We start from the raw sequence: 25,184 nt of genomic DNA, 5'->3' as shown, positions 1-25,184 counted from the left end.
AGTGCCTGGCACAGAGTAGGGACTTCGAAATGATCAGTTACATGATGATCGTTTCGGCGTCGTTCGCGTCGTTTACAATCTCAGGTGAGCCTCACACATAGAAAGGAGGCAAACGGGGAAACAGACCCCGAGGACTTGCCCAGTCACACAGTGGGCCAAGAGGTTTGAGTGCCGGGCTCTACGGCGAAGGTCTCCTGAGTGCGGAATCCTGTTCTTTTCCGCTGAAGCAGGCAGAGTGATGTCAGCAATTCCGCTGGAGGGCTGTTTTATCTTTTATCCACAGGGCAGAAGAATTCATTGTTGCTTCCTGTCAGAGGCCCAGATCTCAGCCCCTAACAGGGCCTAAAAGGGCAGATATTGCTAGTCATATAATGGAGCAAATAAAGCCAGGATTAGTCCCTATCCATTTTGAATGGCACGGCAGAGCAAGTCCGGGGAAACAGATTTGAGTGGAAAACACCCTCCCTGCCCTCCCTGCATGCAGAAGGGCTCTCATTTCTTGAGGTTCCATTGTGTCACTCATCCTGTTCTAGGCACATTACTTGAGGTCACATCTCGCCTCCCAACATCTTGGGGAGGGTTTTTCTTACGGGACAACACTGTTTCATTGTCAAGATGAAGACGTCTAGCCTCCGTGGCTCAATAGTTGAGCTTTAACCTATGAACCAGGAGGTCACGGTTTGATTCCCAGTAAGGGCACAAACCCAGGTTTTAGGTTCCATCCCCATGTGGGGTATGCAGGAGGCAGCCAATCAATGATTCTGTCTCCCCGTTAATGTTTCCATCTCCCTCTCCCTCTCCCTTCATCTCTGAAGTCAATGAAAAAAAATATTTTAAAAGATGAAGAAACTGCCAAAACCGGTTTGGCTCAGTGGATAGAGCATCGGTCTGTGGACTGAAGAGTCCCAGGTTCGATTCCGGTCAAGGGCATATACATTGGTTGCGGGCACATCCCTGGTGCGGGGGGTGCAGGAGGCAGCTGGTCGATGTTCCTCTGTCATCGATGTTTCTCACTTTCTATCCTTCTCCCTTCCTCTCTGTAAAAAAATCAATAAAATGTATTTTATAAATAAATAAATAAATAAAAGATGAAGAAACTGAGGCAAATTGATTTTCCCAAAGTCCACAGCTAAAAAACAGAGGAGCTGGATTTAAAGCCAAGTTGGTGTAATAATAGATTTTATTCAGCTTACCAGCAGCGTGCTGGGGCAAAAAAGCACAGTCCATTCATTTATTCATTCATTCAATGCTCATGTGTTTGCCAACTGTTGGCTAAATCTTAACTTGTACTTTGGCATATGCCTCGTAAGTCTGGATACAAAGCAAAAACCATAGGTTGCCGGAAAGTCACTCAGAAATCTGGACCAGCACTTTCATGTTCCAGATGGGTAGTCTGAGGCTGTGAGGCTTACCCTGGGTCATGCAGACAGGGCCAGAACAAGGAAATCTCTGGACGTCCTGTATCCTCCACTGTTCTTAGACTCTGTGTGCATGTCCTCCTACAGTCTCTGCGAGAAGGTCATCAAACTCCTGCTTGCACAGATTCAGTAACAGGAAGCTCATTACCTCCTGAGGTTGCCCGTCCTGTTATTGTTCAACCATGACTCTTAAGAACTTCCTCCTTATAGTGAACCAGATGCCATTCAGTTCAAGTATCCTTGAACAAGCCCTGGGTGCTGGGAAATGCCATGGTGAACTGGACACCGTCTCTGGTGGAACTCAGTGCAGGTCGTGATTATGTGGCCTGCTCAGTGCTATGACTGAGGAGCCACCGTAGCCTGGCTGTAGGGGAGAAGTGGTCCTGGAGAAAGTGATGTTAAAACTGAGAACAGCCGAAACCGGTTTGGCTCAGTGGATAGAGCATTGGCCTGCGGACTGAAATGTCCCGGGTTCGATTCCAGTCAAGGGCATGTACCTTGGTTGCGGTCACATCCCCAACAGGGGGTGTGCAAGAGGCAGCTGATCGATGATTCTCTCTCATCGATGTTTCTAGCTCTCTATCCCTCTCTCTTCCTCTCTGTAAAAAATCAATAAAATATATGGAAAAACAAAACTAAACTGAGAACAATGATAGGGATTTAGGCAGATGAAGAAAGGAAAGATGGGAAGTCCTGGAAGAAAAAAACAGCATGTGTGAAGGCCTGGCGGCTATGAAGGGTGATGCTTGGAGCTGTATTTTAGTCTGACCAGGGGTAAGTAGGACCTGGCTCGGCTGCACTGAGATTGGACCTTATCTATTTCCCCGAATAAATGAAAGGGCAAATCAGTGAACAAATGATTGCTGAGTCCCACACCCTCTGTTCCAAAGGGATCATCTGGTTCTAATGGTTGTGTCCAAATTAGAATCCCTATTTGTTGTTGCAACTTGGCCCCCTGCCTGGCTGAGGGAGGCCTTATTTAACCTGGCCCGGCTCCGCTGAGCTGTCCTTAGGAATGTCTATATATAGGGGAAGAGGGCAGCCCAGTTGCTGCTGTCCATCTGCCTTCCTTGGTGTCCAGCCCCCCTTTCACTGGCCCCAGAATCTGCGCTTAGTTGTCTCACTGCTCTGTCTGTTGACTTAGCCATTGACCATGAGCATTGCCTACCCCCCAACACCCAGCCTGGGCCCTGTGGATTCTCAGGCAGAGATCCCTTGGGACTTAACTTGATCTACCCACCCCTTCACTCTCCAGGTGGCCCGCTGAGCACCTCCAGACTTCTTCACTGAGCTCTGGCAAGGGGCCACTTACCCCATCATCTACTTAGAGAACCTTCCCTTGCCCCTTTCTCCCCAAGAATGTGAGTCCCAAAAACCCTTTTCCTGCAGAAGGTCAACTTGAGAGAAGAATCTGCTTTCAATGTTGATTTCTCCTCCAAGTGCACACCCTGTGTCTGGATCCCTACGGACATTTCTCCTGGATGGGTCCTCAAGGACTGTCTGTCCCAACTTCCCCTCAGTCAAGATTAATAAGAGTCACCAACATGACTACAGCCCTTTACAATTTACAAAGCTCCCCAATAAAGAGGGAATAATAATAATAGTTGCCACCTCATAGGGTGAGTGAGCACTAGATGAGATCATGTGGCTAAAATGTTTAGCACAGCCTGTGGGATGTCAGAGAGGTTCAATAACTGTGATTGTCACTTCCTCTCCTCCTGCCCTCTGCCCCTGACCATGGTTCAAAGACAGGACATTGCACTTGCCAACTACCAATCCTATGCAACTGGCACAAGCTGGGTGACTTATACCCGGGCTCTCATATGCCACAGCCTCGCTGAGGAGATTATGACGATCCCTATCTCACAGATAAGGAAGCTGAAGTTCAGGGCGGCACTGGGGTTTGGACTCCAAGGCCTGTGCTCGCTCCATTCTACATGAACCCTCACTTTTCTCCATTCTGATGGTCCTTACCCATCTTGGAGCAAATGTATGTCTTGAAGGGAGGTCGCTAAGGCAATGGAACAGGGCGGGCTCCCCTCACAAGAATCTAGGACGTCAAGGCCTGCCACCTGCTCCGAGGTTTCAATTTCTCCACAAGGGCCCTTGGCTAAATTAGGTAATGGGCTAGGACACTGGAAGGAGGGGGAGCTCTCTGACCCCAGGATCTGATTGGCTAGGGCATCCAGTCCCGGGGAGCAAGCAGGTGGGAGGAGAGGGTGCCCCTACAAATCCCGCGGCTGGCGCAGGCAGCACATTCCTGGGTGGTGGAGTGCAGAGGAAGTGGCCTGTGGCAGAGGCGTCCCTGTGAATAGCAACCATGGTAAGGACAAGAAGGGACTTCATCCCTTTGCTTACTGGAGCGTGTCTGGCGCTCGTTCAGGCCAGATCTGGGTGTTCCGTGGGGCAGGAACTTGAACACTTGAGGATGGAACATGATGGTTCCTAAAACCCAGGAGAAAGCCTGGGAAGAAAGCCTTGGACTTCTCTCCAAAGGGCAGGGCTGGGATTCAGTAGACATTGATCTTGCCAATGTCTACTGAATCCCTGCAGAACTTCTGAGACTTCCAGCAATGTTAGTCACAGAACTCTGAGGGGTGTATGTGTCTCAGCTTGTGTCTACCTTAGCTGAGACCCCCGGGGCCAGAGTGAGCCACCCAAGAAATTGGTGGCCGGGACTTGCTGGGAGCCTGGCCAAGCCCTCCCATGGCCCGTGAGAGAAGAAAGTTTCCTCTGGAGATGGGAGCCCTGCCGGCCCTCAAGCCAGCTCAGGTGTAGGAGCCCGAGAACTCCACATTGATGAGGAGGGGCAGAGGCGACAGACCAGAGTTAGGGAGACCTCAGCCTCCCAGGAGAGGCGTTCTGATTTGGAGCCATCATCTTCCTCTGAGATCCCCTCCCCACTGCACTTCAAGGAGTAACTAAACACTGGAGGCCAGCTGCTGTTGCCCTCGCCAGACTAAAATTAGCCTGCCCTCCTGGCAAGGGCAAGGAGGGACGCAGGGTAGGGAGCAAGGAGGAGGGCCAGCACCCATGGAACTGAAGAACTTGGACGCTCAGCCGATCCCCACCACCAGGTGCAGCCCCAAGCCCCTACCCAAATGCCTTGGCTTAGATGTCATCAGAAACCCCCCTCAAAGTATCATTTTCACCCTCACAAGGCCCCCATCATGTTCTGCCCCACGTGAATGGCATTTACTTATGTGACTGCATCACACCATGGACGCTTAAAATCTCCGTCTCTGCTAGTCCCTGGACAGGAGGATTTATGTGTCCGACTCTGCTTGGTGGTCCCAGTGCCTGGCGTATGGTCTGACACTTAGTAGATGCTGAATAACTTGGTGCTGTGTTAGTGAGAACATTTATTGAGCACCTATTAAAGTACTGGGCACACGTCAGCAGATGATTGGATCAAAAAACCATGGTACATCTACACCAGTGTTTTTCAACCTTTTTTGGGCAAAGGCACACTTGTTTCATGAAAAAAATCACGAGGCACACCACCATTAGAAAATGTTAAAAAATTTAACTCTGTGCCTATATTGACTATATATAAAGTAATTCTCTTGAATAGGAATCAAATAAACACAAAGAAAGTATTTTATAATTACTTTATTATGAAATATGAAGTAAACAAAATAGTGAAAAATTATAAAATTCTTGTCTTGTCTGCACCTATGGCACATGTGCCGCGGAACAGCGGTTGAAAAACGCTGATCTACACAATGGAATACTATGCTGCCATAAAAAATAAGGAATTCTCATCATTTGCAGCAACCTGGATAGAACTAGAGAACATCATTCTGAGTGAAGTAAGCCAGTCAATGAAAGAGAAATACCACATGACCTCACTCATTTATGGATATTAAAGAACATTATAAACTGATGAACCAAAAGTCAGATATAAAGACAGTAAAGCAACAAGTAGACTGTCAAATTACAGCTGGGAGGGTAGGGAGATCTGGGGGAGATAAGAGATCAACCGAAGGACTTGTATACATGCATATAAGTACAACCAATGGACACAAAACTCTGGGGAGGGAGGGTATGTATGGGGGGGCAATGTTAAAATATGTACACAGATAATAAGTTAATAAAAAAATATATAAAAAAAGTAAAAATAAAATAAAGTACTGGGCACTGTTAGGAGTGAGGGAAAATGGAGAAGTCATGCTGGAATGGTGTCCATTTTATAAAGTCCTTTCACAGCCCTGACTCCATTTCATCCTTGCAAAGCTTTTGAGAAGAGGTGAGGGGGTTGTAAGATTTGAGGCGCAGGAAACTGATCACCAAGTAAAGTTTATTCCCCAGTAATGAGCGGGACTCATTATGGAGGTAGAGAAATCAGAATTGAAGGAGGTGAGAGCGGGGATGGACCCAGCCGGGCTGCCACCTGGACATGGAGGATTAGCAGCACATGGCTGATCTGGGGGTCTTTTCTAAGGGGAGGAACAGGAGAGGGTTGGACCCAGGGCAGAACAGGAAGGGGTGGGCTCCAGGACACTTGCAGGCGCTGATTGATGGCTCAATGTCTTGGAGATGTCTCTGTGACAGATGCCAGTAATGTCATAACTCCACCCACCAGTTGGGAGAAGGGAGAACCTTATATTCCAGACTCTTGGGTTATATTTAAAAAAATTGAAAGTCTGGGCAGCATTCAGGGGCTTTGCAGATGCTTGCATCGGCTCTGGGCTTCCCCCCCTGCCTCCCTGTCCTCTTGGTGATAGGGGGCGGTGAAATCGTCTAACTGCTTCTTTGCTGACCAGGGACGAAGAGAGTGGGGGGTGTCAGAGGCCAGGTCAGGCGGAGGCAGGGTTGGAGGGCAGCCGAGTGTAGGGTTGGAGCAGGAGCTGGTTTACAGTCACCTGAGACATTTCAGCGATCTGGGAGCTAATGAATTTGAGGAGGCAGGGAGCTAGGGAAAAAAAAGACACAGATGAGAATTAGGGGCCCTATCAGGCATAGGATCCAGGTAGCTAAAGGGCTTTGGAGCCAGCTGAAAAGAAAGTTGTCCCAGGAGTGTTTTGCACATAATTCTTCACACAGCTTAGTCAGGGTCTGCACGTTCTGTTCACCACTCCGGACTCGTTGATGTAGTAGCATCATTCTTCTTGAAGGGAACATGCAGATTCCTCCTCTTTCCGCAGTAAGAAGGCTTAGGGCCCTTGGGTTCTGTAGGGCTATTTGGGCTACTGATGTTACTTGCCGCTGCAGGGAAGCTAAAGAGGTAGTGGTAGACTCCAGGGCTATCTGGAGTCTGTCACTGAAATCCTGAGCAGAAATTATGCTGTTACTCAGGGGCCCCCCAGCTAGGCCTATTGAGGCAGCGATATTTACCCCCAACATGACAGGGAGGAAGGCGGCCCGGCGGGCTCAGGGGTGGGATGAAGGGAGCAACCAGGCGAGCTCCGACTCTCCACACAAGGTTAGTTGGGGAACTACTGTGACCATGAAGCCAGGCCCAGGGTCAGAGGAGTTTATGTAGCTGCTTACGGTGCCGTTGCACCAAAAGAAGGTGCCCGGGCTGGCCTTGGTGGGACTGGCTGTGGTGTGGCTTTGGGTACAGTTCCAGGTGACCCGTCCCCCAGTTACCGGGTTCCCAGAGGGGAATGCCAGCCAGGGGAGGCTGACACTCACCGTGTCCTTGGGCTCCTGGAGGAGTCATGAGTGGGACGGCAGCCAGCAAAGATCTTTGGAGGGAGACACATAAAAAGCAGTGGAGACATTGGGCAGGGTGCAGGTCTCATTAAGGAATAGTAAAGTGTGCTGGATAAGTTGGAGCCAAGAAGACAGGACTTCTTCCGGGGGGAATCAGGCATCTTCCCTTTAAGGGACTGTTCAGCCTGTAGGATGCTTTTTGAGACCTGGATTTGGGCCTCCTGGGCCGTGACATACTCCCAGGAGATATAAATGGTCCCTGAAGGGGTCGAGCTCCAACCACTCCAATACAGTTTTTCCATAACGCCCGCAACCCATCGCTGGTTCCAGGGGTCCCGGACCCTGATGTTGAAGGTCCCGTCCTTCCAGAAAAAGGGGCCAGACCTGACCTCATTGAAGGCATCATGGATGACACAACCTGACCAGCGGGAACCCCCATAGGTGTTGACATGTCGATTACACCTGTCTGGGTTCCACTGGTCGTAAGCAGAGCAGGCATATGGTCGGCCACTGTTGGACACGGAGGTTGACAGCAATCAGGATCTCTGCCTGGTGTCTGACCAGAGAGGGCTGTCCTGAGATCCTACCTGCCGGGGGACGCGTGTGCTGTCCTTGTCATAGGCTTCACGGAGGTTGCCCAGGGCTGAGAGGAGGAGGAGGAGGAGGGCGACTAAGGCAGGCCTTCGTGGGGCCCAACACCTCACATTTATAGAAGTGATGCTGCTCCGGGGTTCTCTTCAGTCTGGAGAGGTGATGCCACGATAGTCAGGATCACCAAGTAGTCTGGCTGGAGGGGTGGTCCTCGGGAGGCTTGGTCAGCTGGTTCTGGCCTGGGCAGAAACCTGTCAGCATGTTCCCAGAGCCGCTGCCTGGGGTGGGGCAGCTGCACACGTGGAGCAGGAAGAGAGGCACTCAGGGCCTCTGAAAACCTCGGGTTTCGGCACCAAGATGTAAGGTTTGAGGCACAGGAAACTGATCACCAAGGAGTTTTTAAAGTAAAGTTTATTCCCCAGTAATGAGCGTGACTCATTACGGAGGTAGAGAAATCAGAATTGAAGGAGGTGAGAGCGGGGATGGACCCAGCCGGGCTGCCACCTGGACATGGAGGATCAGCAGCACGTGGCTGGTCTGGGGGACTTTTTAAGGGGAGGAACAGGAGAGGGTTGGACCCAGGGCAGAACAGGAAGGGGTGGGCTCCAGGACACTTGCAGGCGCTGATTGATGGCTCAATGTCTTGGAGATGTCTCTGTGACAGATGCCAGTAATGTCATAGCTCCACCCATCAGTTGAGAGGAGGGAGAACCTTATAGGGGTGAGGGGACATTAAGTAACTTACCTAAGGTTCCGGGGCTGGGGGGTTGCTGATTTGACCTCTGATGGACAAGTGAGAAAGCCTTGGGCATAATCTGTTTCCGCTCTAGCTCTCCAAAAGGAGTTGGGGGCTGTGGGAGCAGGCAGGAGGGGTGTCTGGAGGAGTTTGGAGCTTTTCTCTTGGAGGACCAAGGGGGCACGAACAGAGGTGGGGTTGAGGAGGAGGGGGTTTAGGCGGGACTGCACCCTCTGACTCTGTGTCTCCCTCAGACGGACCAACAGGCTGAGGCCCGGTCCTACCTCAGCGAGGAGATGATCGCTGGTGAGTGGGGGTGGGCAGGCTGTCTGTCTGTCTGTCGGGGTGGCGTGTGCTGGGGACCTCTGGTTTCCCCCGTGGGTGGGAGGGTAGCAGATGCGGGGCTGGCTCACTTCAGCCCTCTGCCTTCCTTGCCTCCACAGAGTTCAAGGCCGCCTTCGACATGTTCGACGCTGATGGCGGCGGGGACATCAGCGTCAAGGAGCTGGGCACGGTGATGAAGATATTGGGCCAGACGCCCACCAAAGAGGAGCTGGACGCCATCATCGAGGAGGTGGACGAGGATGGTGAGCGCGGAGGCCCCCCCCCCTCCCCCGAGGCGGGGCGCCAGGGTGCCAGGCGAGGCGAGCACCCAGGCTCACGCCCCGCCCGCTCCCCTCAGGCAGCGGCACCATCGACTTCGAGGAGTTCTTGGTGATGATGGTGCGCCAGATGAAAGAGGACGCGAAGGGCAAGAGCGAGGAGGAGCTGGCCGAGTGCTTCCGCATCTTCGACCGGTGCGTGGGGGGCCGGGAGCACGGGGTGGGGGGGGGGCCTGGGAGCCCGGGGGCCTGGGGGGCAGGTACAGGGGAGGGGGGCGCCCCGCGTAGCCAGCGCCCGCCGGCCCAGAGCCCGCCCCTCCCCTGCGCCCCCAGGAACGCCGACGGCTACATCGATGCTGAGGAGCTGGCGGAGATCTTCAAGTCCTCCGGGGAGCACGTGACGGAGGAGGAGATCGAGTCCCTGATGAAGGACGGCGACAAGAACAACGATGGCCGCATCGACTTCGACGGTGAGGCCCCGGGAACAGGGGGGCGGCGGGCAGCGAGCCACGCGCAGCGCCCGGGGCGGGGCGGGCGGGGCAGGGGCCCCCGCCAGCTTCGTGCAATGAATCACTTCCCGCCCAGGCACTCCTGTTCCCCCGGCGTGGCCTGACGCTGCACCCCGGTGCAGGCTTCGCGCCCCGCAGGGCCCTGACCGCTGTCTCCCTCCCCCGCAGAGTTCCTGAAGATGATGGAGGGCGTGCAGTAAGAGGTCGGTGCCGCCTCCGCCGGGACCGCGCGGCCCCCGACTTAGGAGGGGCTGCGCCACCCGGTGTCATTCCCACCCGAGAGCGTGGCGCGGCCCCTCCTCGGATCCCCTTCTGGAAGGAATAAAAGCAAACGTTGCAAAGCGCGTGGCCTGAGTGCGGTGGCGGGGAGGACCGAGGAGCGGGTGCCAGGAGCCACCGGCTGCAAGTTCGAGGCCGGCCGCCCACTGCTGGCGCCGGGCCTGGGCCGCCCGGCGGGCTGCCCGCCCCGGGGAGGCCTCGGAGGTTTCGATCTGAGTCAGGAGGAGCCGCGGCTTGCGGGTGGGGTGAAGGCGGGGCAGGAGGCTGGCCTGGGGGCGGGGCGGAGTGTTGACCCTCAGTCCCCACTGTCCCTCCTTTCTGGGGTGCAGGCTGCCTGGCTGGGAGAGGGGGAGTGGGTGTCCATCCATCCCAGGCAGCATTATTCTCGCTTGATCTTTTCCACCTCGTCTGTTCTGAGCGCCTCCAGGTCTGCTGGTGATGGTAGGGGAGGATGGAGTCTCAGCCAGGAGGGAGGTTCTGCCCTCATCCTGCATCTCCACCCTGGATCCCTGCCTTCTCCTGGTCCCCCAGCTTTCTGGCCCCTCCAGTGCGTTCAGCAGTGAGCCATCAGCATGATCTAGCTAAAATGAAATCTGGCCTGGCCACTCCCCTGTTGAAAGGACTTCAAGGCTCTCCATGGTTTCTAGAATCAAATCCAAATTCTTCTCTCCCCCCCCCCCCACCCCACCCCTCATCCCTTGCTTCTCACAGCTGCCTTTTCCCTCGTGGGCTCTGCTGGGCCATTTCTCATTCCGGCTATGGCAGAGGGGTGCACTTTCAAGCCTTTGGGCCTTTGCACATGCCGTTTTCCTTCCTTGGAATGCTCTTCCTCCTCTAATAAATCTGGCAAATTCTTCAACCCAGTTCAGATAACAATAATTGATTGGCTGACTCCCAATAAATAAAACAGGATTTTTTATTTTATCTTCATAAAATATCTGAATTTTAAACAGCTTCTTGGACTGGGGTTTCAAATAATCAGCTAGCTTCACCAAGAATCTCCATATGTTTTACCAGTTCAAACTTGGGCTTTTTCAACACTTTGGCTTTTCTAACAAAGACATCATGCAACGGGCAAATAGATTGACAAGGCTTTTCTGTCTTTTCCAATATTGTCTGGAATCATTCATTGACCACTTCTTTTAAGTCATTTGTCTGCACCTCTCGGATCATGATTTCCAGCATCTTCTGGACTTGGCAAACCTGTTAATGCTGAGCTCTTATAAGAGGCTTCCTAATATGATTGTTGCATTTTTTAGTAAAACCAATACCAAATAGATGGAGCAAATAACCATCAGTAGTCTTGACATCAACAAGGGCTTCAATCATGCTCTGCCATTTCTTGACCATGGAGCACATTTCGTCACAGGTAAGATCCACCCCATGGAAATTAGACAGTTTTTGCCCTGCACATCCTCAGTAATTAGCTTCAATTTTTAAAATGCAACTTCATCATTCTGTAGATCAGCTAGGCTCACTTCAAAAACATGGCCCTTGCGACCATCGGATGTGATTTTGGTTCCTTGGATTCTCCTGACTAGTGTTTTTCCAATATTTCTTATATTGAATATAGCAGGTGTTTCACATCATACCAATCTTGCTTAGAAAATCAATCAGCCATTTTCTTCTGGGCTGCAAATTCCTTGCTGCCTTTGTAAGGCACTTGTTCTTGCCCACTGCCATGGTGCTGCTTAAAGAGTCAAAAGGTCAATACACCGGTACTAAGTGTACGAGGCTTCTTGTTGCAAGTGTAAAAAATCTAAATCAACTGACACACCAGGAAAGGATTTGTTGGTTCATGTAACTGAGATGCCAAGGTATGAGTCTCAATGTCACCTCTCTTAGCTCTTTGTCTCTGCTCAGTTTTCTTCCATCTGCAGCTGTCTCCACCAGCATCTCAGGCTGGCTCCTCCTCTTTTAGCAACCTAATAGGTAAAATAATTTCACTTTCTCCTAGTGATAATTCCAGGGAACACTGATTGGTTCTGAACTACAGTGGAGAGCTGAGTCCCTGTGACTGACGAAAGGTATGCCATGTGACCATCTGGGGGACCAAGCACCATGATTAAGAACCAGATGGGGAGGCTTCCCAAGGCAGGCAAAGTATGTCCACCCTGCTCAGCTGAATGGCTCAGTTGGTAGAGTGCCAAAAATTTTCTGGTTTGATTCTGGTCACATACCTGGGTTGCGAGGTCAATCCCTGGTTCAGTCACATACAGCTTTCTTTCTCTCTCTCTCTCTCTCTCTCTCTCTCTCTCTCTCTCTCTCTCTCTCTCTCTCTCTCATCTTTCTCTCTCTCCAAGTTCTCAGGTGAGGATCAAAAAATTTTAAAAAATACATACTCCTGTACCAGCATTAGCGCCAGGTTCTGAGCTCTAACCCAGATATCCTCTAAACCAGTGATGGGCAAGTAGGAAAGCATTGGAATCACCAGGAGAGATTGTTGGGGCTGAGAATTTGTATTTCTAACAAATTCCAGGTGACAACTGTGCTGCCAGGACTTCTGGAGAACACTGCCTTACACTCTGAACTAGACCTCAGCAATGACAGCACCTAGGAGCTGATGAGAAATGTAGAAGCTCAGGCCCTACTCCAGATAAACTCAATCAAAATTTTCATTTGGCCCAGCCAGGCTTGGCTCAAGAGGTCACCAGTTGATTCCCCCTGGTCAAGTGAATATCCCTGAGTTGTGGGCTTGATCCCCAGAAGGGGGTGTGCAGGAGGCAGCCAATCAATGATTCTCTCTCATCATTGATGTTTCTCACCCTCTCCCTTCTCTGAAATCAACCCAGTTCAGATAACAATAATTGATCGGCCATTTGCTCAAAGCCTTGCCTTCTACTTATAAAGCCCCTCAACTGCCCTGGCCAGAGTCTCAGTGGTTAGAGCCTTGGCCTGTCCACCAAAGGGTCTCAGGTTCCTGGGTTGCAGGCTTGATACCCAGCCCATCAGGAGGCAACCCATTTATGTCTCTCTCTCACATCCATGTGTTTCTCTTTCCCCTCCCCACTCCCCTTTCAACTCTCTCTGAAAAATCAATGTAAAAAAAATCCTTAGTTGAGTATTAAAATTTTTTTATTTAGCCGAAACCAGTTTGGCTCAGTGGATAGAGCATCGGCCTGCGGACTGAAAGGTCCCGGGTTCGATTCCGGTCAGGGCATGTACCTTGGTTGCGGGCACATCCCCAGTAGGGGGTGTGCAAGAGGCAGCTGATCGATGATTCTCTCTCATCGATGTTTCTAGCTCTCTATCCCTCTCTCTTCCTCTCTGTAAAAAATCAATAAAATATATTAAAACAAAAAACAAAAAACAAAAAAACAACTGAGAACGCTGACAGGGTAGTAGGCAGATGAAGAAAGGGAAGACGGGAAGTCCTGGAAGGAAAAAACAGCGTGTGTGAAGGCCTGGCGGCTATGAAGGGTGATGCTTGGAGCTGTATTTTAGTCTGACCAGGGGTAAGTAGGACCTGACTCGGCTGCACTGAGATTGGACCTTATCTATTTCCCTGAATAAATGAAAGGGCAAATCACTGAACAAATGATTGCTGAGAGTCCCACACCCTCTGTTTCAAAGGGATCATCTGGTTCTAATGGTTGTGTCCAAATTGGAATCCCTAGTTGTTGTTGCAACTTGGCCCTTTGCCTGGCAGGGGGAGGCCTTATTTAGCCTGGCCCGGCTCCGCTGAGCTTTCCTTAGGAATGTCTATATATAGGGGAAGAGGGCAGCCCAGTTGCTGCTGTCCATCTGCCTTCCTTGATGACCAGCCCCCCTTTCACTGGCCCCAGAATCTGCGCTTAGTTGTCTCACTGCTCTGTCTGTTGACTTAGCCATTGACCATGAGCATTGCCTACCCCCCAACACCCAGCCTGGGCCCTGTGGATTCTCAGGCAGAGATCCCTTGGGACTTAACTTGATATACCCACCCCTTCACCCTCCAGGCGGCCTGCTGAGCACCTCCAGACTTCTTCACTGAGCTCTGGCAAGGGGCCACCTACCCCATCATCTACTTAGAGAACCTTCCCTTGCCCCTTCCTCCGCAAGAATGTGAGTCCCAAAAACCCTTTTCCTGCAGAAGGTCAACTTGAGAGAAGAATCTGCTTTCAATGTTGATTTCTCCTCCAAGTGCACACCCTGTGTCTGAATCCCTACGGACATTTCTCCTGGATGGGTCCTCAAGGACTGTCTGTCCCAACTTCCCCTCAGTCAAGATTAATAAGAATCACCAACATGACTACAGTCCTTTACGATTTACAAAGCTCCCCAATATAGAGGGAATAATAATAGAAGCCACCTCATAGGGTGAGTGAGCACTAGATGAGATCATGTGGCTAAAATGTTTAGCACAGCCTGTGGGATGTCAGAGAGGTTCAATAACTGTGATTGTCACTTCCTCTCCCCCTGCCCTCTGCCCCTCACCATGGTTCAAAGACAGGACATTGCACTTGCCAACTACCAATCCTATGTAACTGGCACAAGCTGGGTGACTTATACCCGGGCTCTCATATGCCACAGCCTCGCTGAGGAGATTATGACGATCCCTATCTCACAGATAAGGAAGCTGAAGTTCAGGGCGGCACTGGGGTTTGGACTCCAAGGCCTGTGCTTGCCCCATTCTACATGGACCCTCACTTTTCTCCATTCTGAAGGTCCTTACCCATCTTGGAGCAAGTGTATGTCTTGAAGAGAGGTTGCTAAGGCAGTGGAGCCTGGCGGGCTCTCCTCACAAGAATCTAGGACGTCAAGGCCTGCCACCTGCTCTGAGGCTTCAATTTCTCCGCAAGGGCCCTTGGCTAAATTAGGTAATGGGCTAGGACCCTGGAAGGAGGGAGAGCTCTCTGACCCCAGGATCTGATTGGCTAGGGCATCCAGTCCCGGGGAGCAAGCAGGTGGGAGGAGAGGGTGCCCCTACAAATCCCAGGGCTGGCGCAGGCCAGAGCATCTCTGGGTGGTGGAGTGCAGAGGAAGAGGCCTGCAGAAGAGGAGTCCCTGTGAATAGCAACCATGGTAAGGACAAGAAGGGGCTTCATCCCTTTGCTGCTGGAGCGTGTCTGGGGCTCGTTCAGGCCAGATCTGGGTGTTCTGTGGGGCAGGAACTTGGACACTTGAGTATGGAACATGATGGTTCCTAAAACCCAGGAGAAAGCCTGGGAAGAAAGCCTTGGACTTCTCTCCAAAGGGCAGGGCTGGGATGTAGTAGGCATGGATCTTCAAGGCTTGCCAATTCCCTGCAGAACTTCAGAGACTTCCAGCAATGTTAGTCACAGAACTCTGAGGGGTGTATGTGTCTCAGCTTTTGTCTACCTTAGCTGAGACCCCCGGGGCCAGAGTGAGCCACCCAGGAAATTGGTGGCCGGGACTTGCTGGGAGCCTGGCCAAGCCCTCCCATGGCCCGTGAGAGAAGAAAGGTTCCTCTGGAGATGGGAGCCCTGCCGGGCCTCGAGCCAGCTCAGGTGCAGGAGCCCGAGAACTCCACATTGATGAGGAGGGGCAGAGGCGACAGACCAGAGTTAGGGAGACCTCAGCCTCCCAGGAGAGACGTTCTGATTTGGAGCCATTGCCTTCCTCTGAGATCCTCTCCCCACTGCACTTCAAGGAGTAACTAAACACTGGAGGCCAGCTGCTGTTGCCCTCGCCAGACTAAAATTAGCCTGCTCTCCTGGCATGGGCAAGGAGGGACGTAGGGTAGGGAGCAAGAAGGAGGGCCAGAACCCATGGAACTGAAGAACTTGGATGCTTCAGCCGATCCCCACCACCAGGTGCAGCCCCAAGCCCCTACCCAAATGCCTTGGCTTAGATGTCATCAGAAACCCCCCTCAAAGTATCATTTTCACCCTCACAAGGCCCCCATCATGTTCTGCCCCACGTGAATGGCATTTACTTCTGTGACTGCATCACTCGAAGAATGCTTAAAATCTCAGCGTATGGTCTGACACTTAGTCGACGCTGAATAACTTGGTGCTGTGTTACTTAGTGAGAACCTTTATTGAGCACCTATTAAAGTCTGGGCACTGTTAGGAGCTAGGGAAAATGGGGAAGTCATGCTGGAAAGGTGTCCATTTTATAAAGTCCTTTCACAGCCCTGACTCCATTTCACCCTTGCAAAAGGGTCTCAGCTAAGGTAGACAAAAGCTGAGACACATACACCCCTCAGAGTTGGAGAAGAGGTGAGGGGATGAGGGGACATTTAGTAACTTACCTAAGGTTACGGGGCTGGGGGGTTGCTGATTTGACCTCTGATGGACAAGTGAGAAAGCCTTGGGCATTATCTGTTTCCGCTCTAGCTCTCCAAAAGGAGTTGGGGGCTGTGGGAGCAGGCAGGAGGGGTGTTTGGAGGAGTTTGGAGCTTTTCTCTTGGAGGACCAAGGGGGTACGAACAGAGGTGGGGTTGAGGAGGAGGGGGTTAAGGCGGGACTGCACCCTCTGACTCTGAGTCTCCCGCAGACAGACCAGCAGGCTGAGGCCCGGTCCTACCTCAGCGAGGAGATGATCGCTGGTGAGTGGGGGTGGGCAGGCTGTCTGTCTGTCTGTCTGTCTGTCTGTCGGGGTGGCGTGTGCTGGGGACCTCTGGTTTCCCCCGCGGGTGGGAGGGTAGCAGATGCGGGGCTGGCTCACTTCAGCCCTCTGCCTTCCTTGCCTCCGCAGAGTTCAAGGCCGCCTTCGACATGTTCGACGCTGATGGCGGCGGGGACATCAGCGTCAAGGAGCTGGGCACGGTGATGAGGATGCTGGGCCAGACGCCCACCAAAGAGGAGCTGGACGCCATCATCGAGGAGGTGGACGAGGATGGTGAGTGCGGAGCCCCCGCCAGGGTGCGCGGGCGAGGCGGGCACCCAGGGGTGGGGGTGGGGCACCCAGGCTCACGCCCCGCCGCCCCCGCTCCCGCAGGCAGCGGCACCATCGACTTCGAGGAGTTCTTGGTGATGATGGTGCGCCAGATGAAAGAGGACGCGAAGGGCAAGAGCGAAGAGGAGCTGGCTGAGTGCTTCCGCATCTTCGACCGGTGCGTGGGGCCCCAGGACGCGGAGGTCCTGGGCGTAGGAGGGTAGAGGAGGGGGCGCCCCGCGGGGGCCAGCGCTGCCGGCCCAGAGCCCGCCCCTCCCCTGCGCCCCCAGGAACGCCGACGGCTACATCGACGCGGAGGAGCTGGCGGAGATCTTCAAGGCCTCCGGGGAGCACGTGACAGAGGAGGAGATCGAGTCCCTGATGAAGGACGGCGACAAGAACAACGACTGGCCGCATCGACTTCGACGGTGAGGCCCCGGGAACAGGGGGGCGGCGGGCAGCGAGCCACGCGCAGCGCCCGGGGCGGGGCGGGCGGGGCAGGGGCCTCGCCAGCTTCGTGCAATGCATCACTTCCCGCCCAGGCACACCTGTCCCCGCAGCGTGGCCTGACGCTGCACCCCGGTGCAGGCTCCGCGCCCCGCGGGGCCCTGACCGCTGTCTCCCTCCCCGGCAGAGTTCCTGAAGATGATGGAGGGCGTGCAGTAAGAGGTCGGCGCCGCCTCCGCCGGGACCACGCGGCCCCCGACTTAGGAGGGGCTGCGCCACCCGGTGTCATTCTCACCCGAGAGCGTGGCGCGGCCCTTTCTTGGATCCCCTTCTGGAAGGAATAAAAGCAAACGTTGCAAAGCGCGTGGCCTGAGTGCGGGGGCGGGGAGGACCGAGGAGCGGGTGCCAGAAGCCACCGGCTGCAAGTTCGAGGCCGGCCGCCCACTGCTGGCGCCGGGCCTGGGCCGCCCGGCGGGCTGGCTGCCCCAGGGAGGCCGCGGAGGTTTCGATCTGAGTCAGGAGGAGCCGCGGCCCGCGGGTGGGGTGAAGGCGGGGCAGGAGGCTGGCCTGGGGGCGGGGCGGAGTGTTGACACTCAGTCCCCACTGTCCCTCCTTTCTGGGGCGCAGGCTGCCTGGCTGGGAGAGGGGGAGTGGGTGTCCATCCATCCCAGGCAGCATTATTCCCGCTTGATCTTTTCCACCTCGTCTGTTCTGAGTGCCTCCAGGTCTGCTGGTGATGCTAACCTTAACTCAGCCAGGAGGGAGTTTCTGCCCTCATCCTGCATCTCCACCCTGGATCCCTGCCTTCTCCTGGTCCCTCAGCTTTCTGGCCCCTCCAGTGCGTTCAGCAGTGAGCCATCAGCATGATCTAGCTAAAATGAAATCTGGCCTGGCCACTCCCCTGTTGAAAGGACTTCAAGGCTCTCCATGGTTTCTAGAATCAAATCCAAATGCCTCCCCCCCCCCCCCCCCTCCGTCCTTGCTTCTCACAGCTGCCTTTTCCCTCGTGGGTTCCGCTGGGCCATTTCTCATTCCGGCTATGGACAGAGGGGGTGCACTTTCAAGCCTTTGGGCCTTTGCACATGTGGTTTTCCTTCCTTGGAATGCCCTTCCTCCTCTAATACGTCTGGCAAATTCTTCAACCCAGTTCAGATAACAACTCCAAGATACCAAGACACAGCTCAGATACCATCCTCCCTTCCTCTGATACTTGCTCTCATTTGCCGTGAGCTAGCTTCCATAGTACTTGGTACAGAGCCCAATTATACCAGGCGCCAGGGCACATTCAATCAAGTGCAGTGGTAGCTTAGCTTTATTCAGGTTACCTGCGTTTGAATCCTCACTGCTCGAGACAAATTCAACCACTCTGTGCTTCAGTGTCCTAACCTGTAAAATGGGGATAATGGTGGTACTTACCTCATAGGGTTGTGAGATGGAGTTAATGTGTACAAAGTACTGGCACAAGTTTCAGCATTTAATAAATACTATTACTAATACTTTTTTTTAAAACTTTTTAAAAAAAATATATTTTATTGATTTTTTTACAGAGAGGAAGGAAGAGGGCTAGAAACATCGATGAGAGAGAATCATCGACCAGTTGCCACTTGCACACCCCCTACTGAGGATGTGTCCGCAACCATGGTACATGCCCTTGACCGGAATCGAACCCAGGACCTTTCAGTCCGTAGGCCGACGCTCTATCCATTGAGCTAAATCGGTTTCGGCTAACTTTTTTTTTTTTTTTTTTTTGAGCCAAATTGATCACAATTGCCAGGAAGAAAGATTTCTAATGCTCTGGCTCATCGTTTTTGAGACATTGAACTCCACTGCTATTCATTGCTACAGCCCTCCCTCTCCAACTGCTTTGTGTTCTCACCTCCCATTCATGTTTCCAGTTATTCCATTCAGGATCAGTGCTGGGGGTTATAATCATCACAACTGGTGCCTACTGTACACAGTACAGTACCCTGTGCCTTGCAGGCATTATCTCATTTATCCACACAGCCCCAGGGGCACATAATTTAATTTTCTCCATTAAAAATATATTTTATTGATTTTTTTACAGAGAGGAAGAGAGAGGGATAGTTAGAAACACTGATGAGAGAGAAACACTGATCAGCTGCCTCTTGCACAGCCCCTACTGGGGATGTGCCCGCAATCAAGGTACATGCCCTTGATTGGAATTGAACCTGGGACCTTTCAGTCCACAGGCCGATGCTCAATCCAAACTGGTTTCGGCAGGATTTTTTATTTTGTCATAAAAAAAATCTGTACTTTAAACAGCTTCTTTGACTGGGGGTTCAAATACATCAGCTCACTTCACCATGAATATGAGTTTTAACAGTTCAAACTTGAGCTTCTTCAGCATTTTGTTAATCAGCTTAACAATAACCCACAACCTTCGGACCAACTTCTTCAGCATTTTGACTTTTCTAACAAAGACATGGAGCAGACAAATAGACTGACAATGCTTTTCTGTCTTTTCCAATATTGTCTGGAATCAATTCATTGACCACTTTTAAGTCATTTGTCTGCATCTCTCAGATCATGATTTCCAGCATCTTCTGGACTTGGCAAACCTGTTAATGCTGAGCTCTTATAAGAGGCTTCCTAATATGATTGTTGCATTTTTTTGGTAAAACCAATACCAAATAGATGGAGCAAATAACCATCAGTAGTCTTGACATCAACAAGGGCTTCAATCATGCTCTGCCATTTCTTGACCATGGAGCACATTTCATCACAGGTAAGATCCACCCCATGGAAATTAGGCAGTTTTTGCCCTGCACATCCTCAGTAATTAGCTTCAATTTTTAAAATGCAACTTCATCATTCTGTAGATCAGCTAGGCTCACTTCAAAAACATGGTCCTTGAGACCATCGGATGTGATTTTGGTTCCTTGGATTCTCCTGACTAGTGTTTTTCCAGTATTTCTTGTATTGAATATAGCGGGTGTTTTACATCATACCAATCTTGCTTAGAAAATCAATCAGCCATTTTCTTCTGGGCTGCAAATTCATTGCTGCCTTTTTAAGGCAGTTGTTTTTGCCCACTGCCATGGTGCTGCTTAAAGAGTCAAAAGGTCAATACACCGGTACTAAGTGTACGAGGCTTCTTGTTGCAAGTGTAAAAAATCTAAATCAAACCGACTTACACCAGAAAGGGATTTGTTGGTTCATATAACAGATGCCAAGGTATGAGTCTCAATGTCACCTCTCTTAGCTCTTTGTCTCTGCTCAGTTTTCTTCCATCTGCAGCTGTCTCCACCAGCATCTCAGGCTGGCTCCTCCTCTTTTAGCAACCTAATAGGTAAAATAATTTCACTTTCTCCTAGTGATAATTCCAGGGAACACTGATTGGTTCTGAACTACAGTGGAGAGCTGAGTCCCTGATTGACGAAAGGTAGGCCACATGACCATCTGGGGGACCAGGTTCAATTCCAGTCAAGGGCATGTACCTTGATTGCGGGCACATCCCCAGTAGGGGCTGTGCAAGAGGCAGCTGATCAATGTTTCTCTCTCATCAGTGTTTCTAACTATCCCTCTCTCTTCCTCTCTGTAAAAAAATCAATAAAATATATTTTTAATGGAGAAAATTAAATTATGTGCCCCTGGGGCTGTGTGGATAAATGAGATAATGCCTGCAAGGCACAGGGTACTGTACTGTGTACAGTAGGCACCAGTTGTGATGATTATAACCCCCAGCACTGATCCTGAATGGAATAACTGGAAACATGAATGGGAGGTGAGAACACAAAGCAGTTGGAGAGGGAGGGCTGTAGCAATGAATAGCAGTGGAGTTCAATGTTTCAAAAACGATGAGCCAGGGGTCCATAGGCCAGTGGAAGGATGGCCTGAGGCAGTGGTCGGCAAACTCATTAGTCAAGAGCCAAATATCAACAACACAAAGATTGAAATTTCTTTTGAGAGCCAAATTTTTTGAAACTTAAACATCTCCTAACACCATTTCTTCAAAATAGACTCTCCCAGGCCATGGCATTTTGTGGAAGAGCCACACTCAAGGGGCCAAAGAACCCCATGTGGCTCACAAGCCAGTTGGCTGACCACGGGCCTGAGCGGCTGGGCCATTGTATAGATAGCTGGAGGGGTGTGAACCCCTTGGTGTCTTGGCTCTGACAGGGAAGGGGCTTGCTGTGGCTGCCTCTCCAGATCCTGGGCTTGCTGCGGGGTGACTTGAGCCTTCTTTTTCGGGGCCAGAGCATCCACTGCCATAAGGTAGGTAGGTAGGTGGCTGGTCATCTGCACGCCACCCCCAGACTGGTTCAGCCTCATTTGCAGCACATCTAGGGCAGCCCCAATAGTCTAACATTCCTAGTGCATGTCACAACTCCAAAGATATAGGTATTTTGTGACACCATTTCATAGATGAGGAAATATATGTAGAGTTGTAAACTAAGGTCACAGAGAACAAATCCTAGTCACTCCACTGGTTGGCCCAAAAGCTATACATCCTGAAGGACAAATGTTTCTCCCTGGAGAGAGAAGCAAGGCCATGAGCCCAAATCCTAGGAACCTGACTCCACCCCAACTCTAAGATAATTACAAGGCAGAAACTTGTTAAAAAAAAAAAAACAAAAACAAAAAAAAACACACACCCAAAAATTCAAAATGTATTTATTTAATATATTCATCACAGGGGCTCAACCAGAGACTTAATTTAAAAAACAAAGACACAAAACAAATATGACACCACAGCTGAAGATAAAGAGTCCTACACAGAAATCAAGGCAAGGACAGACCATCAAGGAAAAAAGTAAAAAGACAGCACAAGGAGACAGGCTGGACAGCCCCGGTCAGGGCTCTTGGCTGGAGACCTGCTTTGCGTAGTTTTCTTGTAGGTACTTCTTGAAGGCTGGGAGAGGACAAATCTTGGTGAGTGACGGGGAGAAGGGCAGCAGGAATGCAAAGAGGGTAGAATTCGGGAAGGGAGTTCCCAGAACAGATTCTCTCTCTGCTGTCCACCCAGTCAGATCTCCTGGATGGACTTTGCTTCCTGTGACTCTGGGGAGGGGACTAGGGGGCTTTAGTGAGCAAGCCATTTGCACAAAGCCTTGCCTTCTACTTATAAAGCCCCTCAACTGCCCTGGCCAGAGTCTCAGTGGTTAGAGCCTTGGCCTGTCCACCAAAGGGTCTCAGGTTCCTGGGTTGCAGGCTTGATACCCAGCCCATCAGGAGGCAACCCATTTATGTCTCTCTCTCACATCCATGTGTTTCTCTCTCCTCGCGCCCCCAACCCCCTTTCCATTCTCTCTGAAAAATCAATGAAAAAAAAAAAAAATCCTTAGGTGAGTAATACAATTTTTAAAAAAAATAAGTTCCTCAACCCATATCAATTTTCTGATTTTATATCAAAGAGGCAAACCAGAAACACCAAGGGAGAGGTAGGAACGGCTTCCCAAGCCACTGAGATCCTTTTGTTTGAGGGAGACTTTCAAGGTTGGGGAGGGTCACCAGTGGGGGAGAAGGACGCACCTGTGGGGTTTTTCCAGAGCTCTGCGGCGTGCGTGTTCAACGGGCTGTCGATGTTGGGTTCTGTGGGCGCAGAGAACAGGGTTGGTCAAGGGGGAGTCCTGACAGGTTCCCGGGCGGCAGGGGGAGGAGGGCTAGTCTTAGAAGTCACCTCCTAGCAGGCTCTGGATGGAGAGCAGGATGGTCCTGACGTCATACAGGGCCGACCACTTGTCCTTTAGGATGTCCAGGCAGATGTTACCCTGGGTGTCTACGTTGGGGTGGTAGCAGGGCGTGAGGAACTTCACCGTGGGCGCGTTGTACGGGTAGCCACTGGGGAACTCCAGGGAGAGTTTATACCTCAAGTCTTCGTATACCTGGCATTGGAGAAAGAGGCGGGAGTGAGCTTGCCACCCTGAACCTCATATTTCAGCCCAAGCCCCACACAAGGACCTTGTTAGGATCTTTTAGTTTTTCTAGGACTTGACAGAAGACAAACTCTTACAACTGGTTCTGGTAATTTCTCTCATCTGGTGGACATCAGGGGTCCTTTGGTCTAAGGGTTGTAAATTGGTACCCTGAGGGTTGCTTTTTAGTCCAATAATATTAGTTGCTGCCGAAATCGGTTTGGCTCAGTGGATAGAGCGTCGGCCTGCGGTCTGAAGGGTCCCGGATTCAATTCTGGTCAAGGGCATGTACCATGGTTGTGGGCACATCCCTGGTGGGGGGTGTGCAGGAGGCGGCTGATCGATAATTCTCCCTCATCGATGTTTCTAACTATCCCTCTCCCTTCCTCTCTGGAAAAAAAATCAATAAAATAAAAAGAATATTAATTGCTAACATGTAAAAATTGGGAGATTTTGGTCACAGATTTGAAGTCCTGATTTCTCTTAAACCAGATAAACAGCCACGGGAAGCTGACTTGTGCCCTCTCAATGGGCTAAGTCCTCATTTGTCCTCCCTTCTTTTCCTTGCTGTCTGGCCCCTGAAGACTCTAAGATGGACAACCTTGCTTTAAAGCCACCTTCTTGCTGTACAGAAGGGGGAACCAGGACTGAAGGCTCAGAGCGCAGGGGCGTGCCACCTGCACGCCTAAAGGCTAGACGCAGATGTGGCACATGATTTTACCTCCCTCCTCTCCCCAGACCCAGCATCACATCCCCCTTCCCCAATCCCACACTTACTGTGCCCGCTGCTCCATGGATGGTCCCCACCCATTTGAAAAGGTTGTCTGATTCAGGGAAGGCAGAAATCCCTTTGTCGCCAGACGTCTGGGGAGGAAACACAAAGCTCTCAGGATATGGAGAACACTTCTGGGAGCAGTGGGTGAACCCCTGAATCTCATCACGTTCTGATCCAAAATAGGCACTCAGACCAAAGTGATAGCCTTTTCTGAGAGTGTTTAGACTCTGGGGGCTGAACATGCCCCCTGGGGAGGAGTATGCGGATTATAGTGGGTTGGGCTAGGGACAGTGGGCCCGGCTAGGGACGGAGGGGTTATGCAGGGGAGCAGAGGGCTCCCTGCACCCAGCCTTGTTGGTGGCTGGAAATACCATTCGCCTTGCTATTGAGTGCCAGTTCTATCTGTGCAAAGCCTACTCGGACTAGGGAGACAGACATACAATACGGGCACTGAAGGATCTGAGTGGAATATTCAGGGTTAATGTAGAAAAAGGGCGTAGGATGCAAGCATCTTCAAGAAGGGGAGGGCTGGCAATACCGAGAAGGGTGGAGAGCTGGGCGTGGTTAAAGTTGAGGGCAGGGAAATAGGGATAGGCCTCCTAGGGCTTCAGGGAACCTATCTGAGAGACAATTTCATTGTGGGGAGAGGGGGCTAGGGGTAGGGTAGGGACTGCGGGAAAAAGTTGTCGGGGAGGTATAGGAACTAGTTCCCAGAAGGGAGCAAACTGCATTCATCTCTTTACCCCTTTGCTCCGCGACTAGCAAAGAGCCTGATGTGGGAAAGGAAGCTACTGAAGGAGGAGTGCAAAGTGGGAGGGGGACCAACTGGCTGGGGATCCGGGCAGGCGGCCACTCACCATGAGGGTCATCAGCTCCTGCTGTAACCTGCAGACAGAGCGTTTGGAGTCAGCTGGGAGTCCGGATGGGCCAGGGCGCAGCTGGTCCACCCCCTCCCACCCCATCTCTCCGGAAGGGCTGCCAACGACTCCCTCCCGGAGGCTCCGCTCCGCTGGGGCACACTCCCACTCCCACAGGAGGGCCCGGGGAGCCCTCGCTCTCCCCACTTGCAGGCTCTTCCGGCGCTGTTCTAGCGTGTTCGAACCCCCACTGCTGCTCTGGGGTCTCTGCCCGCGCCCAGACCTCGAAATTTCTATCCTTCTTTGGGAGGGTCTCTTAGGACGGCCCCAACTTCCCATATCTCAGTCGTTCCGGGGCCCGGAAGCCTGGGCCCCACCGCCCAGGGCGTGCGAGGCCGGGCCTCACTCCGCACTCTCACCTCTTGCCCACCGGGCCCCGGGCGGCGCCCCCGCTGGGCTCGGCTCCTTTGCGAGCGGCGGCGACTCTGGCGGCGGCGGGGTCGCGGTTCTGGGAGGCCATCCGGGCGGCGCTGGCGAAGACGCGGACGCGGGGAACACGACTGTAACTGCAGGGCAGCCGGCCCACCCGCCCGCATTTGAATTGAGCCCTCCGG

General features: G+C 52.0%; 3 protein-coding genes and 2 pseudogenes across 3 annotated transcripts; 2 read left to right on the top strand and 3 right to left on the bottom strand.

Moving 5' to 3' along the window:
- Positions 1 to 3,658: 3,658 nt before the first annotated feature.
- On the top strand, positions 3,659 to 9,855 carry LOC118708374 (troponin C, skeletal muscle). Its single transcript, XM_036419692.2, has 6 exons — positions 3,659 to 3,741; positions 8,658 to 8,709; positions 8,847 to 8,990; positions 9,086 to 9,200; positions 9,339 to 9,475; positions 9,683 to 9,855. Exons 1-6 carry the CDS (start codon positions 3,739 to 3,741, stop codon positions 9,712 to 9,714), a joined length of 483 nt encoding a protein of 160 aa, XP_036275585.1. The 5' UTR covers positions 3,659 to 3,738; the 3' UTR covers positions 9,715 to 9,855.
- A 1,207-nt stretch (positions 9,856 to 11,062) lies between these two features.
- LOC118708376 lies at positions 11,063 to 11,476 on the bottom strand (annotated as a pseudogene).
- Positions 11,477 to 14,648: 3,172 nt separating this feature from the next.
- Positions 14,649 to 17,422, top strand: LOC118708371 (troponin C, skeletal muscle-like). The gene is given in 7 exon segments (XM_036419690.2): positions 14,649 to 14,797; positions 16,235 to 16,286; positions 16,436 to 16,579; positions 16,679 to 16,793; positions 16,906 to 17,023; positions 17,025 to 17,043; positions 17,250 to 17,422. Coding segments are annotated over 7 exon segments (483 nt in total). The 5' UTR covers positions 14,649 to 14,794; the 3' UTR covers positions 17,282 to 17,422.
- Positions 17,423 to 19,376: 1,954 nt separating this feature from the next.
- Positions 19,377 to 21,151, bottom strand: LOC118707882 (annotated as a pseudogene).
- A 530-nt stretch (positions 21,152 to 21,681) lies between these two features.
- LOC118708369 (ubiquitin-conjugating enzyme E2 C) lies at positions 21,682 to 25,169 on the bottom strand. The gene is made up of 6 exons (XM_036419687.2): positions 24,990 to 25,169; positions 24,571 to 24,598; positions 23,716 to 23,802; positions 22,704 to 22,908; positions 22,556 to 22,615; positions 21,682 to 21,935 (listed from the first exon to the last, which is right to left on the bottom strand). Exons 1-6 carry the CDS (start codon positions 25,088 to 25,090, stop codon positions 21,877 to 21,879), a joined length of 540 nt encoding a protein of 179 aa, XP_036275580.1. The 5' UTR covers positions 25,091 to 25,169; the 3' UTR covers positions 21,682 to 21,876.
- Between the last annotated feature and the right edge of the window lie 15 nt (positions 25,170 to 25,184).

This window comes from Pipistrellus kuhlii, unplaced genomic scaffold (assembly GCF_014108245.1).
Source record: "Pipistrellus kuhlii isolate mPipKuh1 unplaced genomic scaffold, mPipKuh1.p scaffold_m20_p_6, whole genome shotgun sequence".
Classification (NCBI taxonomy): domain Eukaryota; kingdom Metazoa; phylum Chordata; class Mammalia; order Chiroptera; family Vespertilionidae; genus Pipistrellus; species Pipistrellus kuhlii.
The sequence above is the reverse complement of the archived record's forward strand: the minus strand, read 5'-3'. Positions and strand labels throughout refer to the sequence as shown.